Source organism: Plasmopara halstedii (assembly GCF_900000015.1).
Source record: "Plasmopara halstedii genome assembly, contig: Scaffold_2364, whole genome shotgun sequence".
In the NCBI taxonomy this organism is placed as follows: Eukaryota; Oomycota; class Peronosporomycetes; order Peronosporales; family Peronosporaceae; genus Plasmopara; species Plasmopara halstedii.
Genome location: NW_020189271.1, coordinates 183676 through 203314, shown reverse-complemented (window position 1 = coordinate 203314; position 19639 = coordinate 183676). Strand labels below are relative to the sequence as shown.

Genomic DNA, 19639 nt, shown 5'->3' with positions numbered 1-19639 from the left:
TTCCACACGAGGGTCAATGACCGGCCGTGGATGGGCGCGCATCAGAGCCGCCTTACAGTGTCTAACGGGCACGCAAGCCTCGTTGAGGCAATAATCGATTGGAACTGTGAATGTTCTCAAATCTTAATGGGGGGAGTGCAATGGGGCTACACATACCTTGGTAACAGGGGTTTGTATCACGCCAGATGGGCATGGTGTGGCCACACCCAAATAAGAAATCGGTATAGCCAGTAGTTATACATGTATTAAAAATTTTACTAACGGTGTCTGGTTAGTACTTGATCGCGATAACTTTGATCGGAAAATGTGAAATTTGAAACGAGAATGTTTCTTGATTAACGTACGCTGGCTAAGTTCACGACATACAATTGTTCTATGTGCATGCTCTTTTTTACAGGTAATATAAATTACAAAGTTTGTTGTATATAAAAATAGATTACCGCAAAATTTGTGAATAAATCCTTAATCATACTACCACTGGACCATGTTCGCACAGCTCAAGCGCGAGAGCCTGCGCAAGCTGCAGGCAATGGAGGATAAGAGTCCAAAGGGTTGCATCGACGAACCAATTTTGGATATGATCAAAATTATCAATGCACATCCGGATTACGTGCGTTGGCGGTCATGGTTTGGCTGCAATAACATTGTGCTCACTCTTTCGCTTCTTTTGATTGAAACAGGTGACAAGTAGCTCGTGCTCAGGTCGTATTGCAGTCTTTTGTGGTGAAGCTGCTACTACTACAGATAGTGAAACAAATTCAAACTTGATTACGAAAGGAGGCAAGTGGCTTCTTGCTGAGCATGCCACCATCACGTTCGATCAATTAGTAGCAGGGTTGCATTCGCTTGACGGTAACTCTGGTAATAAAATGGTACAGAGATGGAGATGATGTGACGAATGTCTTATGAAGATGGCTGATTAGCTTCATTTGTTTGTTGAAGATTATATTCAAGCACGAGCCGTTCATTATGCACGTGGTTTGCCGTGAGCTTGACTCTGCAAAAAAGTTATTGCAATGGGGTATTGCGTGTGGATTTCGAGAGTCGGGCATCGTGCTAGGAAATCGGAAGATCATGTGTGCAATTCGTACAGCGGCAAATGGATTGGAAATCCCCCTTGGAAGGAGTGCAGAACGTTTGCTCGTTAATGAAGAGTATCTTCGGTGGATTGTAAATATTGCTAACGAGAAGTTCGAGGCAAACAAACTAAAAACAGATAGACTTCTGACGTCTTTTCGTGCTCAGTTCTGCCATCCATCTACAAATTCGTATGGTGTTGACCGATCTGTAGTAAAACTGAGCTTCTGGAAGGAACTATCAAGCGAAGTCAGAGTGAAACTGGTGGGACATTCTAGTGTGCAATACAAAAATACCATTGTTGTATTCGGAGGTCATGGATCAACTGTGTCTGGGACGACAACTCGCGTCGCTGATGTAGTTTACCTTTGCGTCGCTGAAGATGGCTCCCTTCAGCAAACATATCATTCGACAACAAGAGAAGATGGTCCATTGCCTCGGATCTATCATACTGCTGTTGTGGTGGGAACGCGAATGATTGTATTCGGAGGTCGAGCTAGTCCCGCTAAACCCTTTGGTGATCTCTTTGTTTTGGATCTTGAGACAAAAATCTGGGAAAAGATTGCTCCTCACGGAGTTGGGCCCGCTCCGCGCTGGAAACATTGCAGCTGTGCGGGTAAGCTCATTTACCAAGTAGACCTGCTCACGCTAGAAGTATTGTGAATTTACAACTGTACTCATCGTTTTGCTGTATGGAATTGCAGTGGGTTCTACTGTGTACATTTATGGTGGTCGCGATACCAAGCAAGTCTTCAACGACCTTTTTGCTTTGGATATTGGGAATCCCACGCAGTGGCGTCAAATTGGTATGTGAATTTCACTTTAATGCTTTTCGATTGCAAAATTACTTACTTCTATTGCATTTTGATTTTCGTAGAGACCTCATTTGATACTCCCAGACGATTTGATCATATTGGTGCAGTTGTCAACTCAACAAAGCTTCTGTTCTGGGGAGGAATGTCTTCGCTGGAAGACGGAGATTGCAGTGGCGAAAGAGATAGCAGCGCGTGCTTAATATTTGATATCATCAAGGAGACATGGGATTCTGTTAAGCTCGAAAATACCTTGAACAAAAGTCATCCACCTGCACTTTTTGCTGCAAGCGCATCGTCGATTAGCAATCACCAGGTTGTAGTTGTAGGCGGTATAACGTCTGAATTGCTGGCAAGTGGAGATAAGGCGACCCAAAAGGTATATCTGCTAGACATTGAAGCATCGCAATGGTCCGAACTTGGCGAAGTGAAGCATACAGATGCAGCTTTTGTAGGACACAGCACGGTTTATATCGACACAAACAACTCGATTTACATTTTAGGCGGTGGGTTCCAGTGCTTTGGCTTTGGACAGTTTTATTCGTCGACATACTTGTGCAATCTGTCGATAGTGCAGAGCAATTCGATTGTTCCTAGCAAGAATCAGGTTGTCAACACGTCTGATACAAGTGTGTCAGCCTCCTCAATTTCCAAGTCTCTTGGTGTTCTTGTTGACAAACTGGAAGTAAAAAAAGTCAAGACTTTGCTTGAAAAGCTGCATGTGTACGACAAGTCGCGACGCATCCACGTTGCTCAGGGTACACAACCAAACAAAAATTCGAATCGTCGAACGATGTTTTTGCTTCCTGTGGTATCAACTATTCGTGACGTTATAGCCTCAACGATTGATACTGAATTGTTGAAGCTGCAAATTGTTGGTGACGATGATGCTTACGCAAACAAGTTCGGCAAGACAAGTGGATACAATCGGAACGAAATGATCCGCAGCACCATCACTGCTTTTGCTTGTAATAATGGTATTTCGTCTGAGTTAATGAATGCTATACCGAAAAAGTTCGAGTTTGTTGGTGACGTTTTGTTGATTCCGCGTGACTCATTCCTGGAACCGGAGTGGATGTCATTTGCGGACAAAATGTGGGCACACGTCTGTGCTTCCACTACCCCTGCGTTTACTCGTGTTGCACGAAAGGCCTTTATCGATGCCAGTGAGAAGCGCCAAAGTCACGTAAAACTTCTCTATGTAAATGATACAGCTCTAGTCTCAGAGCGGAGCAAGAAAGCTCCGGGATGGGTAGAAATTCGAGAAAATGGGATCATTTACGGATGGGATCTCACCAAAGTAATGTTTTCGTCGGGCAATGTGACTGAGAAGGCCCGTATGGCAAACATTGGATGTCGCGGTGAGACAATAGTTGATCTTTTTTGCGGCATTGGGTACTATGTCCTTCCTTTTCTCGTGCATGGTGGTGCTGCGTTTGTACACGCATGTGAATGGAATCCAGACTCGGTAGCTGCACTGCGTTTTAACCTGGAGCGCAATCATGTGGCAGACAGATGTAAAATTTACTTAGGAGACAATCGCGAGTCAGCTCCTACGATTGGTGCTATCGCAGATCGTGTAAATTTGGGTCTCTTACCTACAAGCAAGAAGGCGTGGCCTTTGGCTATTCAGGTTCTGAAACCTTCTGGTGGCTGGCTCCACGTACATGACAACGTGGCTGTGGAGGATCGTGAAACGTGGAAGCAGCATGTGTTAGACTCGATACAGGCGCTTGCTAAGTCTTATGGACATCACTGGTCCATCACGTGTGAGCATGTAGAGAGGGTCAAGTCATATGCCCCAAAGGTATATCACCTCGTTGCTGACATTTACTGTAAAGCTAGATCGTAGACAAAGTGTACATGAAACTCAATATTATAGACTAGTGAGGGTCTCGGTGTTTCACTGTTGCCTGCACAAACCTCGACTCAATCACTTTACTAAGGTGTCCACCAAAATCTAATTACCCTTCCATGAGACTCCTTGACGAGTTCTTACACGATTCAACCACAACATTTGATCCAATGTGAGAATTACCGGTGAAAAGCACCAAACTCTACATGTTTTCACAAATTCCGGAAACGACGATTCGGATAGAAGTTAGATTAGATGGACTAGTATGTCTACCTTAAGACATTCTAGAGCTCAAGTAACACGTTCCCTTATAGAAAGAGCGTGGTTGCTGAAGTAGCGATAAATATTTTTTTTTGTGATTGGAGAATCTCCAACCCAATATACATAGATGTAATGGGCCGTACGTCACCATTACATGACTGGATCTCCGAGGTACATGCTCCCTTCATGCATTGCGGGAACAAGTTCAAAAAAATTACAATACGACAGATCCCACATGCACGTGTGCCATCATCGAATGATGTCACGAATATCGAATCGAGACGTCCTTCTACCTAACTTTGAAACACCAAACTATTCCCACTGTCTTTTACCATTTACTCGAAGTCGGGTATTCCGATGGTCTACCTGCTATCAAGGAGAAGGAGAAGATGGATGCGGCGGGATTTCAATCGTCATCAGTTAAGCTAGATGAGATCGATGGTTTCGATATGTATATATACCACCTGAACTTTGCTCTTGGGGATAGTGATGCTATTATAACTGACGTGATTAAACAGAACCACCATGTGATCAACTTCCCAAAAACCAACAACAGATGCATGTTCTATTGCATTATCTATCACTTGGATCAAAGGGAGAAGAACGACCCACGAAAGATTTAAACTTCATTGAAAAAATGCGCTTAAATAGATCTGTAAGCCCAATGGGCTTGACTATTCTCTTGGTGCTTACCGAAGCTCTAAGCCAATAGATATTTGTGAGCTCCATCAACTGAAAGAGTGGGATTTTGATGTTTACGCACTGAATTAGAGACATCGAAAATCAAAATGCATTCGAAAAACAACGAAGGCTTTCGAAAATACCGTCAGTATACCCAGTTATGACAATCACGCGATGTTTATCAAAAAGGTTGACGATATCAGTGTCCGTAATGCGAGGTTGTGCTCACTGAAGCTGTTATGTTATATAATCACAAGAGGGATTAACGTGAGGAAGCGAGGTTTGTGACGAAACCACAATGTTTATTAATCAAAAGAAAATTAACCAAAGATTAGAATAATATTTCAATCATTGCATCTTTATGATTCAAAGCGGGGCTGAAAATCAAAACGGGGATAATACCAAGTTTACAAATAAGCCACATCTGTCTTCATCAACGAAAGCCTCACGAAAATTTTATTTTATCAGCGTGAATTCAGGTAACCTGTTAGAAGAGATGTTGAATAAATCCACGACAGTAGAAAATATAGGAGTATAATTTTAACGAGTTTAGACAGTTGCTTGATGCAATCATCAATAGCATGGTTGCTCAGCGTCTGTAGCCCCGTTCAGTATATCGATCATGGAAAGTAACACCGATGGAGATATTGATGAGAGACTTAAAAAAGGATAATTTGGTTCACACTTTCAACTTCATAAAATGGCCAGGGTGCACATCACACAAACATAAACGTATGACAGAGAAATTAGCCGCGTTCCTTACTCAAATTCAAGTTTGGTAAGTAGAACCAGAAATTGATATCGACCTGATCAAGAATGGTTTTTTTCGCTGGCCTTGGACCTAAGATAATTCTACTATGCATCACAAACTCTAACTATATGTAAGTTTTGACCGACAGATTTAGGATGCTGGATATATTGAATGATTGCCCAACGTGAACGAGTTATAGAAAGTATCTTGAGACATACCTTGGCGGATGCAAAATGCGAATACAAAATTTGTTGCACATGTGGTTGGTATAGGTCTATCACCACATGAGTATATCACCAGCTTTGAGCTACAGCTTAACTTCAAGGAACGTGTATTGTAAAATATGAGCAAGTCAAGCTTGTGTGGGATCATTACAATGAAATTAATCAAGGAACCTTGATGTCGTCGCTGCTATTGAGTCTCATCTAGACAGACTTCTTCAGGCGACTTGATCCGACATGCTCTCCGATGGTGTTAGTCTAACGGGCTTATTTGAAAAAGTGATGTATTAGACCTGCTTCTCAAATTTGATTCTTTCGAGCAGAGAACCAGGTGAGGCATTCGAATGCTCTTAATGTCGATTTTCTGGTTATAAGACCCATGCCATCTGACAGATGGGGAACTTGAGATGACCAATACCCATTTGAATACGCTAAAAGGCAAAAGTATCTGCAAGCTTAGATAGAAGATATTGACAGCGGATCGCGTGAACAATAAAAATGGGTATATCGATGAAAATATTTTGGTTAGCTGCAAGATATAACATTGCTAGAAAGGATACGAGCTCAAAGGCGTTATCATATCAGACGCTGCTTAAATCCAACGCGAAATGAATTGTGTATTTAATTGTTGACGAGCAAAAGTAATTAACCATGATATGCAAGCAAACAGTACGGGCGGACCCTCCATCGTCTTTATTGATATGCAAGCGCAATCAAACGTATGTCAGAGTTAGTGATAAGTTTTGTACGAAGTCATAAGTTTTGAAGGAGGTTTTTTGAATATGATGCTAATATCTTGTATATTTGGATTGAGACTTTCCAGCACTTGAAGGAGTACTTCAGTGAGATGATCCTATCTATAAGATCATCAAAATCGATCCATGAAAATTAAGAGTGTATGATGTCATTTTACTAGAGGGTTTATCCGCGCCAAGAATCCCGCAAACTGACCGGAAGCTGCTTTGGTCATCAGATCCTTATATCTCTCTATTATTGAAGGGGTCTTCTGGAGCACAGAATTATCGACATATTCATTTAGCAGAGCATTAGCTAATATATTACGAAAACCATCCATGGAATTTGTTTTATACGCTCGACGCGAAGAAACGGATCGAGTGACCGCCTCCTTCGCTTCTGTGGCGGGATCCGTCGAGCGGAAGCCGAATTCCACACGACGATCGAAAACCGACCATGGATGCGCGCTCATGGGAGCGGCTCTGCGGACAGCATCCAGCTGCTGTTTCTGCGCCTCGTCGAGGTCATTGGTAACAACACCACTTCCTCCGGAAATCGGGAGTTTGGGAATCAGACATGGCGTCCGCAAGATTCGAGCAGGGCTCACGTCGCGCCACTGGCGCACCTCGCCCTCCTTTTCTTCCCATCCTGGGAAAAAAGTATCCGACTCGAAGCCAACTTCCTCCAAATTCTCGACGAGGTCATCCGTCGCCCGTGGCGAGCGCGGTGCGCGGTCAGGAGTGGACATCGCGTCTGTGTTCTTAGTCGTGCAATCCTGTCGCTGACAATGAGCTACGCAGTTCTCAGTTACCGAAAGCTTGGGCTGCATTTCCCTTGAAGTCGCGGACGTGCTGTCTGAAGTCCACCGTGTGCTGGAGACGAAGAAGAGCTCTGCCACGCGAGCGTTATTGGAGCTGGCGAGGCTGGGTGTCTTTCGTGTCTTCGACACAGGGATCATTGAGCAGAGAAGGCCCTGGAGATGTTGTAGTGTCTTAGACACGCGAGCCTCGTTTGAGGCGACAGTTGAATGTGAGGTGTAGCTGTTCACAAGCTTGATGGGGGAGAGTGTAATGGGGTTTCATGTGCCCTGGTGTGAAGGATATGTGTCACACAAGATGGTGTGGCTACACTTAAACAATAAGTATGTACGTGGCTTTGCTTACCAGTAGCTTAAGGTTTTCCTTTCTATATGGGATAACCTCTAGATTTATATAAAAGTGGCTTTGTTGCAAATAAAATCTAGAAATAAAATTATGTTTGAATTGTATCTATCGCATTATTTGTATTTAGCCTTGGGTTGAAGTTGTAATTACTCTTGGAGTCAGTGGATTGCGATCCGCTACACTCGCACTGGTTTTAAATATAGAACGAAGGTCACCGACCTTAACCAAGCTTCCTCTAAGCGAAAGAGCTTCAGCAGCCCCGCTGTGGTCTTGATCTCTCTTTCCCTTACGCTTGGAATAGTAATGGAAAGCAAATTTCGATCGCAGGAAGTTCTCGCCGAGCGCGTGCATTCAATTTTTGAGCTTCTTGATGAGCAATTACTTTTATAGACGCATGGATCTCATTCGCTTCATTTGCATTTAGCTTATTGGCCAATAGTTTCACACCTGAAGCAGGAGGATGTTTGATTGCTATCATCCTTTATAATGGGCTCTCTTCTCATGATGAATCTCGGCAAGCGACTGTATTTATGTCTGGATTGACGTTCGGCTTCCCGTTTCGATGTTTGTGAAGCCTTTCCTTCTTGATAATAAACATCTTTTTGTCAGATATGGTGATGAAGGTAGTTGCTTTAGGATTTCCTTCCATATCCTCTCCATAAACCAACGCAACGTAGCCGAGTTTGCATGTTGTATCGAATATTCTTACTAACTGTCACCAACACCGCTGATTTCACCATATGTTGCTGCTACTTGAATATGCATGCAGTAGCGGCTGTATTCTCGTTTTTCAGCATTTCAATAGTTTCCTTTAAACTCACAATGCTGGCATCATCTTCGATCTGTAGTAGTTCATACGTATTACTTAGCGCACTGATATATTCTTCGATACTTACTCGTTTTTCCATAATGTCTTCAGTTTCCCTTTGTGCGATCCTGCTCATACTATATTTTCTCCGCAGCGCTTCTAGACAGCTGACGACCTATCGTTCCTTGGCAGTTATCTATTTCTTAGTTATTATGCTTATTTATAATCGAGTGAATTGAACTCTCTCTCTCTCTGGCGATATTGAATTGATTCTTTAGTATCATACTTTAGTATCGTACTTTTGTTTCTGATATTGCTGATTTTTTCGTGCCAGTCTACTAATTTTATCACTTTGTTCAGTGAAACTTCTATGTCGCAGTAAAACAATACCAAAATATAGCAGATAGATGGTCCTCGGTACACATCATTCTCTTTCGTTCGACTTGATTGTATTGCGGCTTTCGACAGCATGGACTCCCGGAGTCAAGTGTTTCTGACAGATCCCCACGTTTCACTGGGTGTTTTGGTCGACAATCTTTAAGGTGCTGGGCGCCAAGCTGAGCTGAATATGTCAACAGCGGGCCATCCGCTGACTGGTGGTCAAACTGAGCGCGTGATGCGCGTCGTCGAGGACAATCTTTGCAGTGTCTGCGCTGAGACTCCGAGGCACTGGAGCGCCATACTGCCACACATAGAGTTCGCTCTAACGATGCAGCGCATTCATCTACCGGCTTGGCGCCGTTCCACATGAACGGGTTCGTTCATCCTCGCGTTCCGCTGACGCCGCCATCCTATGGTTCAGGGCTTGGTGCGGGAGGAATAGCCGAGCGTCAAGTTGATGTCAGCCCTCTCACTGTTCGTCAAAAAGCCGATGACTTCCTGTCTACCAGACTGAATACGTTCGCGATGCGATGGCTAAAACCAAGACATGCAGAAGGAACATGCAGACGAAGCGAAAATTTTAGAACCTGTTGAGGTCGGAGACCTGGTTTTATTAAATGCTAAGAATATTTCTTACTCATGCAATTTTTGCTGTCTTTACGACGAAGCTCCGTCCATGGCTTATCGGACCTTTCAAGTTGTGGCCAAGCGGGGTCTTGCTTATGCTCCTAAACGGATGCGCACCCACCCGGTGTTTTATGCGGGCTTGCTTAAGCCGTTCTGGGATCCGGCGCAAGTGGACGCGGAAGCGTTGGCGCTGGAGCAGCGCCCATAGGCACTATGCCACCCAGAAGCTGGACCAGCAACTGGTTTTGATCACGGAGTGCAACGATCTCCGTCTCTATCGGCGCCAAGCGCTCCACCTTAGCATGAAGCGACGCATTCGTCTGCTCAATGGCTAGGAGCCGCTCTCAATGTCTTTCGCGCAGCGGTATGCAACCCCAGCATGATGCTCAGTGGACTTCCGATCGCGACGGATGTCGTTTTCAAGAGTTCGAAGAGCATCGCGAGTCACTGGACGGCGATCGACCCAGTTATCATCGTCCACCACCAACTCTCCTCGACGAGTATGGTGATATCTACTATCACCTGGAACGTCTTGAGTGTCGACGTCGTCGCCAAGGTCAAACGTAGTATCTTGTGAAGTGGCGGGGATACCCCGACTTCGAGATTTCGTGGGAGTTTGGAGTGCCACTTCAGCAAGACTGCCCAGACGTCGTGGACGCTATTGATCAGTGGGATCATGATGTTCCCCGTTGTCGTACGCCCCGCGCTTCTCGGCACAAGCCAAAAACGTTTGAGAGCCATGAAATGAGCTCAAGCTATGACCCTGAGCTGCTTTGGTCGCAGCCTCACCCGTGTGAGACACCACAGAGCTCGCGGAAGCGTGATGGTTCAGACCATACGTCGCAGGGCAACAATCCAATAAATGTCGGCGACGCGCCTTGACATTGGCAAACTCAAACCGAAGATGGCGTTTCAAGCGCTTGTCCACCTTCTTGTGGCTCAGCTGTAGGCTGTACAGCACGAAAAGTTTCCGGTGCCGCTGCACCAATCGCTTAGAGAGCTCTTCTTAACCTGCAGCTGTTTCGCCAGGGGCGATCACCACAGGAATCATTTGCATCGCGAGTACAGGAGAGCCTCTTTGTTGAGCACGATTTTGACGCTGAACGTCTCCACGGGTTCTTTGAGGCCCCAAGGAGCGAACTCGGAGAGCTTTTCGTTCGTATAGGTCAGCTTGTGTAGTGGCCGGGGGCCGATCATGTAGACGCCCAACGATCGAGTGACCGCCTCCTTCGCTTCTGCGGCGGGATTCGCCGAGCGGAAGCCGTATTCCACACGAGGGTCAAGAACCGACCATGGATGCGCGCATGGGAGTGGCTCTGCGGACAGCATCCAGCTGCTGCTTCTGCGCCTCGTCGAGGTCGTTGGTAACGAAACCACCTCCCCCGGAAGTCGAGAGTTCGGAAATCAAACACGGCGTCCACAAGATTCAAGCAGGGCTCACGTCGCGCCACTGGCGCATCTCGCCCTTCTTTTCTTCCCATCCTGGAAAAAGAGTATCCAACTCGTTGTCAACTTCCTCCAAACTCTCGACGAGGTCATCCGTCGCCCGTGGCGGGTGCGGTGCGCGGTGCTCGGATGCCGAGGGCTTAAGATGCGCTTTCTTTGAAGCCGCGGAGGAGCTGTCCAAGGTTGCACCGCGTGCAGGAGACAAAGAAGGGCTCTGTCCGCGGGCGTTCTCGGAACCAGCGAAGCTGGGTATCTTTCGCGTCATAGACTCAACGCTCATTGAGCATAGAATGCGTGCAGAAGGTCCTGGGGACGTAGAGGTGTCTAAGACACGCGGGCCTCGTACGAGGCGATAATAAGATGTAAATTGTGGGTTTTCACAATTTTGGTGGGGGGGTGTACAGGGTTACACATACCCTGGTATGAAGGGGTGGATCACACAAGATGGTCTAACCACACAATGGGATGTCGACACTTAAACAAGAAGTCAATACGTGGCTTGACTGCCAGATGTATATTAATTAGGTTTTACTTTGTAGATAGGAAAACATAGAGATATAGATATAGGTGGCTCTGTCGCGAGTACAACCAAGAAATACAGTTTATTTTTTGAGCGGAAGAGTTTATTTGCCTTGAGTTAAGGTTGTGGTTACTCTCGTAGTAAGCAATTTCCGATCCACTACGGTCGTACAGGCTCTAAGTATAGAACGAAGGTCACCGAAGTTAACTTAACTTCCTCTAAGCGAAAGGGCTACGGCAGTTCGCTGCAAATGAGCAACTATCACTTTGTCTGTAAGCAATATGTTTAACCATGACAGTGACTGTGGCCGTTACCGGAATACTTTAACGTCATCCACAAGCCTTCAGCGGTGTAATTTTAACACTTGAAGAATTTGAACAAACGTCTCATCTAAGAGTTCGACAATATGCGTGAAGAGCTTATTCTGGGAATTAACCAATTAGAGCTAATCACGATTACACTGCATCTACACGTTCAAAGCGAGCGGTTAATTATACTAGCATAGTGAAAAGCCAAGCAAGAAGACTAAAAGACCATCATTTATATTTTTGTGGAGTAGGCAGAGATCTTCGAATAATTAACGATAAGCTGATAGCCTTTTAAATCACTTTGGTTTGATTGCTTCATTTTCGATTACATCAACCAGTAGAGTCAAGCCCTTCGATAGTAGACCTTGTGCGATGTGGCCGATGGCTTTAGTATTCTTCTCGTTCTGAGTCTCTGATAAGAAGTTACTTCCATGAGCACCTCGTCAAAATGCGATATGGCTTCCAGGTAACTCCATGGACATTCTTGATCCACAAATTGATTAGGTTATTCAAAATCGATTAGGTTATTCAAACCTAATCAATCTGTGGATCAAGAATGTAGGACCAATCTTCTACAAGTCAACTCCCATGTCCGTTAGTCGTTTTTGGCGTCGTTGTATCTGATTGGCTGACATTTGAGATATGTCTACAAATTAAGCAAGAGGAAACATGGTGAAGCTGTTCTGCGCGATTGTCGGAGAGCAGGGAAGCGCATTCCCCGTCAACATCGCTTCGAGTGAGTCTGTTGGGGATCTGAAGGAAGAAATTGCGGAGAAGCAGAAGTATGACTTTGCCGCGAGCAAGCTGCAGCTTTTTCTTGCCAGAAAAGGCGACTCGTGGTTGCCAGACGATGATCCTGCTGCGTTGCAACTCGAAGTAGGGAAGGTTCACAATGACATCCAAGTGTTGATCAATGAAGAGAAGATGAAGGCGACGTGGACAATTAAAGAGGTGTTGAAAGCCAACAACATAACACGATGGCGCGCCCCAAAGTCAAAACACATCCACGTTTTGGTGGTGACTCCGGAGCAAGAGCAAGAGAAAACGAGATTATGGCTTGTCGATGGATTGGTCGAGAATGCCCTTAACACGAAAGGAATTCGCTACAGATTGTTTCGGTTGGCAGATTCGTATATTGGATACTATGATCCTGACCATCGCATCGGCGACCAGATCCAAGCACTGTGGTATGATGGCACGACGTTGCGGGTGCATGTGCTATTTGAAAAAAGTGAGTAAATTGCGTTTTCTGTGTCGCAGATTGCATGTGGTGATTCATTGTGTGTTTCGCAGAGGAAAAGGCCCTGGAGTTTGAGAGTGTAGTCCGTAATGAACGACAGACAATTAATTCCCCGCTGAATGGTCAAGTGATCAAAACTTCTGTTACCCAAGTTGTTCAAGTATCCTGTGAACTGCGGCGCATCTGCTACGAGCATTATGATCCTCAGGCAACCGAATCTACACAGGATACGATGTCTTCTATCTCAACGAACACTACGATTGTTGATGTGATGACCGACGAGTTCAGATTTCAACGAATCGAAAGTGAAAAGTGGTTTGGACCACTTGGAAAGGCACAGAGCTGTCATTTGATGTCGAGAGAACATTGTCGTAGATACGAAAGTTATCATAAGTACGACAACGACAAAAGTAATCGTCTCGCTCTCTCGTCAGAGATGCACGGCTGGTATGATGCTCTCACGGTTTCCGTGCCAGTGATGAATATTCGAGTCGAATCAGTTTCGCCGCATCCAGTGATCAGCAACAGGTTTGAAGTAAGTGTGTCAATTCCCGCTGTTTGTTTATGAACCCTGCTATTCATTTCCTGTTCCCTTGTAGATAAAGTTGATTGTCAGCGCGTTGGATGCTGGTTATGGTGAGCTTATCTCGTTGCGCATGAAGGACGGTTTCGCTGCATCGGATGATCGCTTAGAGATGCAAACCTGTGTCTACATTGAGAATCCCATGGTATTCTGCGAATGTATCGAATGGAAGCGTAAACAGATTAAACAACGCTGGCAAGAGTACTTTGACATGACGTCTACAACTGATTAACAATTATTTATTTCAGCAGCATACGATAGCGTTGATACTGCCTGTGTCAACAACTTTCCTATTGACCTCACACCACTATCAGTATCCCACCAGACTGTTTCTGTGTACCCTATCGAACCACCACCTTCCATCCTTCCGTTGCTCGACTCAGGCATAATCCCCCTCTTTGCTTTTGATAGCGAAGATTGTAATGATTGATTGCCTTGTAAATAAGTGTCGGGAAGTATAGCTATCTACTTTGTAAAAGGATCCGCAAGTATTGTTACCTTCGAAAGAATGGGTATAGCAATAGCAAAGGAACCTATGTGTAGAGTCTTATCAAGTATAATAACCCTTCAATAAAGGGTCCGATCGTGGATTTACGAGTTGGGCTAAACGTGAAACGATCATAGTTGATGAAATACTACTTCTCTATCGCTGATTGTTTGTACTTATTGATTCTGTTGGTGCTTTGGAATCGTGCCACTTCACGGCTTTCTATACTTAGTTTTTTGTTTCGTGGTCAATCAACAGATATGCTAAACGATGCGAACGAATATTAGATTTAGTATGCTTCGCTCAATCAGACAAATTGAAATTTAAAAAACCCTTGTGTTGACATACTAATATCGCAATAAGCATGGTCTTCATAGCTTCTCAATCTTCTTTCCCAATCGTCTTATGCTCAGTACTTATGAAATTTCAAAAGTGCACTGTGAATTTAGCTGTTTACTCTTTTCAACAGTTGTGCGGGCACACTATTGAACGACGCTTTCAAATCTTTATGGCTACACATAGCCCAGTATGTTGGTCTCAACGACCAAGACATATGCGGTATAAGCCCATCGCTTGGTTACCTCTCACAGAGGATGGCCAGGTGGCTCTCCTTCTTTGCAAAATATAACTTCGAAGTGAAGTAAAAGCCAGGAAAGCAGAATGCTTTAGCTGATGCGTTGTCACGCAGACCGGATTATGAGCTTTCTCATGTCACGACGGTGACGTTGTCAGTGACGGAGACGTCGAAGTGCTGGAGCGCCATGCTGCCGTTCCTAGAGTTTGCGCTGAACAATGCAGTGCATGCGTCTACCGGCTACACACCGTTCTACGTGAACGGGCTTGTTAATCCCCGCGTCCCGCTGACGCCGCCATCTCATGGCTCAGGGCTTGGGGGATATATAATCGAGCGGCTAGCTGATGTCTTCCCCATCACCGTGCGTAAAGAAGTCGATGACTTCCTGTCTACCAGACTGACTGTCTTACGACACGTTCACGATGTGATGGCTGGAAGTAAGACATGCAGTAGGAATATGAAGAAGAAATGTAAAAAACGTTAAGGTCGGCGACCTGTGTTTATTAAACGCCAAAAACCCTCCAACACATGCAGTTTCTGCTGTCTTTAAGACGAAGCTCCGTCGACGGTTTATTTTTTCATGAGAAGAATGCGCATCCACCCGGTATTTTATGTGGACTTGCTTAAGCCGTACCAAGATCCGGCGCAAGTGAACGCGGGGGCGGCACCCAAAGGCGCTTAGCCACCCAGAAACTGAACCAGCAATTGTTTCCGAGCACGGAGTGCAACAATCTCCGTTTCCAACGGCGCAAGGTGCTCCATCATCGCACGAAGTGACGTATTCGTCTGCTCGACGGCTAGGAGCAGCTCCGACAAAACGCCATCGTCCTTAACGTGAGGCAGTCGGTGCACAACATTCTTCAAGCTCTTGAGCTCTTTCGCACCACGGCAAGATACTCAGCGGAGTGCCGATGACGACAAGCTTTGTCCTCTAGAGCTCGAAAAATATCGTGAGTCACCGAACGGCGATCGTCCAAGTCGTCATCGTCCGCCACCGACTCTTCTGGACGAGAACGGTGGCGTGCACTATTACGTGGAACGCCTCGTGGGTCGACGTCAGCGACAGGGTCAAACCCAGTATCTTGTGAAGTGGCGGAAAAACATAAACTCTGTAATTCGTGGGATTTTGAGGTGCCACTTTGGCAAGACTGCCCAGACGTCGTGGACGCTTATTTTCAAAGGGTCATGATGCTCCGCATCGTCAGACGCCCCGTGATTCTCAACAGTAGCCCGGAACCCGAAGGGCTATGAGATGAGCTCGAGCTATGGCCCTGATCTTCTGTGGTCTAGACTCATCCGTGTGAAAACCCACAGAGCTCACGGAAGCTTGATGGATTATTCCATATGTCGCAGGGCGACACGGCGTTGCGCCTTGAGTTTGGCAAAATCGAACCAAATATGGCGGTCTACGCGCTCGTCCACTTCCGTGTAGCTCCGCTGTAAGTTAGAAAGTGAGGTAAGTTTGCGGTACCACTGCAACCATTGTTTAAAGAGCTCTTCATCATCTGCAGCGGTTTCGCCAGGTACGAACACCACAGGAATCGTCCGCGTTGCGGTTACAGGGGTGCCTCTTCTTTGAACACAAGGTCATGCGCGGTACCTATCCATTGGGATTTCTTGATGTACCAAGAAGCGAGCTCGGAGAGCTTTAAGTTGGTCAAGCTCGGCTTGTGTAGTGGTCGGTGCCCGACTACGTTGACGCCTAACGATCGAGTGATCGCGTTTTTCACTTCAGTAGCGGGATCCGACAAGCGGAAGCCGTATTCTACACGAGGGTCAAGGAACAAACGTGGATATGAGCGCATGACAGCAGCCCTTTGGGCAGCCTCCAATTGATGCTCTTGTGTCTAGTCGAGGCGATTAGTAATCATGCCACTTTCCCCAGAAGTTGAGAGGTCAGGCAGCGGACACGGTGTCCGCAAGGTTCGAGCAGGGCTCACGTTGCACCTTTGGCGCCCCTACCCTCTTCTTCTTTCCATACTAGGAAAAAAGTATACAACTCGTAGTCGAGTTCCTCCAGATCTTTGGCGAGGCAATATATCGCCCGTGGCTCGCGCAGTGTGCGGCACCCGGTTGCCGAGAGCTTGGGATGTGCCTCCTCTGAAGCCGCGGACGTTTTGTCTGGAGTTGCACCGCGTGCAGGAGACGAAGAAGGACTCTGCCTGCGGGTGCTCTCGAAACTAGCTAGGCTGGATGTTTTTCGTGTCATAGACACAGGGCTTATTGTGAAGAAGGTCCTGGGGACTTAAAGATGTCTTAGACACGCGAGTCTCGTACGAAGCAAAAAGTAAAAGTGAATTTTGGGTATACCAATTTTGATTGGGGAGAGTGTAATGGGATTACACGTATCCTGGTATGTAAGGGTGTGTCACACATGACGGCATGCCTGTACAAAGTTGTGGATTACACAAGACGGTGTAATCACACAATGGTGTGGCTGCACCGTCACAAGCAGCCACTACGTGGCGGGACTGCCAGTAGTTATGCATATATAGTAGGTTTTACTTGTAGAAAGGAAAACGTAGAGATTTAGATATAGGCGGCTTTGCTGCAAATAAAACATTAGACTATAGTTTAAAATTTGAACGAAAGAGTGTATTGCCTCGGGTTAAGGTTTGGGGGACTCGTGTAGTTAGTGGATTGCGATCCGCTGTACTCGTACTGGTTCTTGTATAGAATGTAGGGTCGGTGCTCTTATTTAAGCAAAGAGCTACTGCAGCCCCGCTGCAAAGGATGTGTGTCTTTAGGTCTTAATGCGCCAGCTTGTTAATCATTTACCGGTGATTTTAGTCTCAAACATATCATTTTGAAATCTCCGGGGTTATCATTCCGTAGGCATCGCAAAAAATTAGCAGAGCATCCGGTTATATTCAGATAAATACTGGTAGGATAGCAGTATTTGTATAGTAGTTATCAGCTGTGTTGGTGTAGGTTTCATATTTTTTTTAAATATTAAGCATCACAACAGGTCGAACAAGAGATTCTGGAGTTACAAGCGATTATACAGGCAGAGATTAAACCTAGAGGTGACAGTCTGCGGTGCTTTGCTGGCTCAAAAATTACTGGCTATACACATCTTGACGATCCACTAATTTATTATGTGAGCAACACATGACACCATAAAAAGCGGTTATTACGATACACTGAAAAATTATGAGATTTAGTTTTGATTGAGCAAGCATTTTATAGTTTTCTAAAGATAATCCCACCTCATTTGCACAACAAGACATCCGAAATTGCTCACTCACCGTTGTCACTATCACCGGATCTTCGGTCGGAGACGAAGGCGTTGGTAAAGCTTTGGCTAGAGATGACAGAGTCACAATCTTCGGGTCGTCGTCGCTGTCGTCACTACCGTTGATGCCGTTGTTGGTGCCATCTTCGTTGCTACTGCTGCCGATCGCATTGACATTCTGGAGTCATCCACAAAGAACACGTCCGATAAAGCTTAATAGGAGAATCAATTTTGTTAAGAGAAAGTAGAATACAACGTTTGAAGCGGACAGAGTTGTCGACTCAAAGGCCTAAACACTTCTTGCAACGGACCTTCTAGCGCTTTGAATAGGTGAAGTCCTTTGGACCGCAAACATAGATATGTGCTATCACTGTATGCTAGAATGAGCAACAGAATGTCGCTTAAGCAATCTCCGATCTGATACTGCGCGCAAAAATTGCGGTCTCTCTTGTAATGTGGCATTCCCATCTTGGTAATTACTATGTCGGAAGTCATTGCACCACCTCACCAGACTTATTGCATGTGGTCATAGCTATCATTTTTCTGTCAAGGAAAACAAGATATAGTTTACATCCAGAAGTTAAAAAGTTTACTAGCTGGGATGTCAACTGCCCTTTTCCAAAATTGATAATAGTTTCTTACACTGTTACCATAATCATTGACAGGTGCGATTTGCATTTTAATCTTCTGCAGACACTCAGCCTTCTATAAGGCAGCGGTGAATATCCTATCAAATGCGAAAGCACAACTTTTGATTCACGAGCGTCGAAACCAGAACGTTAGATTCAAGATGGTCGAGTGAGGTGCGAATGGTGGAGAACTATGTGCGCTACAGAGGCTATGGTTTTTGGCAGAATTGGGTGATACGAGTGGCATCTTAGTTGCTATGCATCGTCGTGGTATCCGCAGGTGAAAATTTGGGGGAGTACGCCTTGCATATTCCTTATTCGCTCGATTAAAGGGCACAATGGTCGAGTTTCCAAGCAAAGCCGGTCGAAGGTGAACTTTCCAGGTTCCACAAGGCGCAGGTGAAATGATTTTCTTGTGCCTCGTGGATGTCGAAGCGACTGAGTTGCAGTTTGTATTGTCGTATGATCCGTGTAGATCAGAAAAGGCTTTGAGCCAAACCGATGCACCATGAACTTAAAAAGTGCATACCTCATCGAAAATATCATTGTCGTAGACTGGGTAGATTTTCTCCGCAGCCTTAAGCTAGCGAAATTCGGATGCGATCACCCAATCTCGGCCCTCGGCGTCTGCTTGCAGCAGTGCACAGCCGACAGCAAAACACTAAAAGGACGATCAGGGTCTGGCAACTCCAGTATTGGTACATGAAGGAAGCTGTCTTTGACCCTGTTAGAATCCTCCTGATGCTCGGTGTCCCGACACCATTCTGTATCCTTCTAAAAGAGATTCGACAATGGCCGTGCCATATCCGCATAGGTTGCGCTATATCTGTGCAAGTTAATGGCAAGACCAAACCACTTGCGCAAGTCCATCTGGTTCTTTGGAATCGGGTAGTCCACAGTGGCCTTGAACTTAGCGGGACCCGCTCGAAGGCCACGCTTCCCGATGAAGCACCCTAAAAAGGAATTTCTTCCTGCGCCGAAGATACACTTATCGGCATTAGCATACAACTTTTTCGTGCACATGCACTCGAGCATCGCTCTCAAATGGTCGATGTGATTCTCCTTATCTGTCCTCGGGTGCCCCGCAACACTATAGACGAAGTTATCTTCAAAATATGCTTGTGCATACGCCCTGTGGGGCCTGAACAACTGCGTCACAAGACGAACAAATGTTGCTGGGGCATTTGACAGCTCTTGAGGCATCACCAGCCACTCCAGAGCATGCCGCTCGGAGTACCCACCGCA

At 45.6% G+C, this 19639-nt stretch overlaps 4 protein-coding genes across 4 annotated transcripts; 3 read left to right on the top strand and 1 right to left on the bottom strand.

The window, feature by feature from the left end:
• Positions 1–484: 484 nt before the first annotated feature.
• PHALS_03469 (trna wybutosine-synthesizing protein 2 3 4-like) lies at positions 485–3776 on the top strand (the record flags this gene model as incomplete). Its single annotated transcript, XM_024717683.1, has 6 exons — positions 485–610; positions 681–872; positions 943–1693; positions 1782–1883; positions 1955–3675; positions 3735–3776. The coding sequence occupies 6 exons, from the start codon at positions 485–487 to the stop codon at positions 3774–3776; spliced, it is 2934 nt and encodes a 977-aa protein (XP_024583157.1).
• A 1271-nt stretch (positions 3777–5047) lies between these two features.
• Positions 5048–5359, top strand: PHALS_03468 (uncharacterized protein; the record flags this gene model as incomplete). The annotated part of the gene is made up of 2 exons (XM_024717682.1): positions 5048–5203; positions 5267–5359. The coding sequence occupies 2 exons, from the start codon at positions 5048–5050 to the stop codon at positions 5357–5359; spliced, it is 249 nt and encodes an 82-aa protein (XP_024583156.1).
• Positions 5360–12315: 6956 nt separating this feature from the next.
• PHALS_03467 (CRN-like protein) lies at positions 12316–13701 on the top strand (the record flags this gene model as incomplete). The annotated part of the gene is made up of 3 exons (XM_024717681.1): positions 12316–12877; positions 12940–13421; positions 13486–13701. The coding sequence occupies 3 exons, from the start codon at positions 12316–12318 to the stop codon at positions 13699–13701; spliced, it is 1260 nt and encodes a 419-aa protein (XP_024583155.1).
• Positions 13702–17589: 3888 nt separating this feature from the next.
• On the bottom strand, positions 17590–18233 carry PHALS_03466 (uncharacterized protein; the record flags this gene model as incomplete). The annotated part of the gene is made up of 2 exons (XM_024717680.1): positions 17590–17943; positions 18063–18233. The coding sequence occupies 2 exons, from the start codon at positions 18231–18233 to the stop codon at positions 17590–17592; spliced, it is 525 nt and encodes a 174-aa protein (XP_024583154.1).
• Between the last annotated feature and the right edge of the window lie 1406 nt (positions 18234–19639).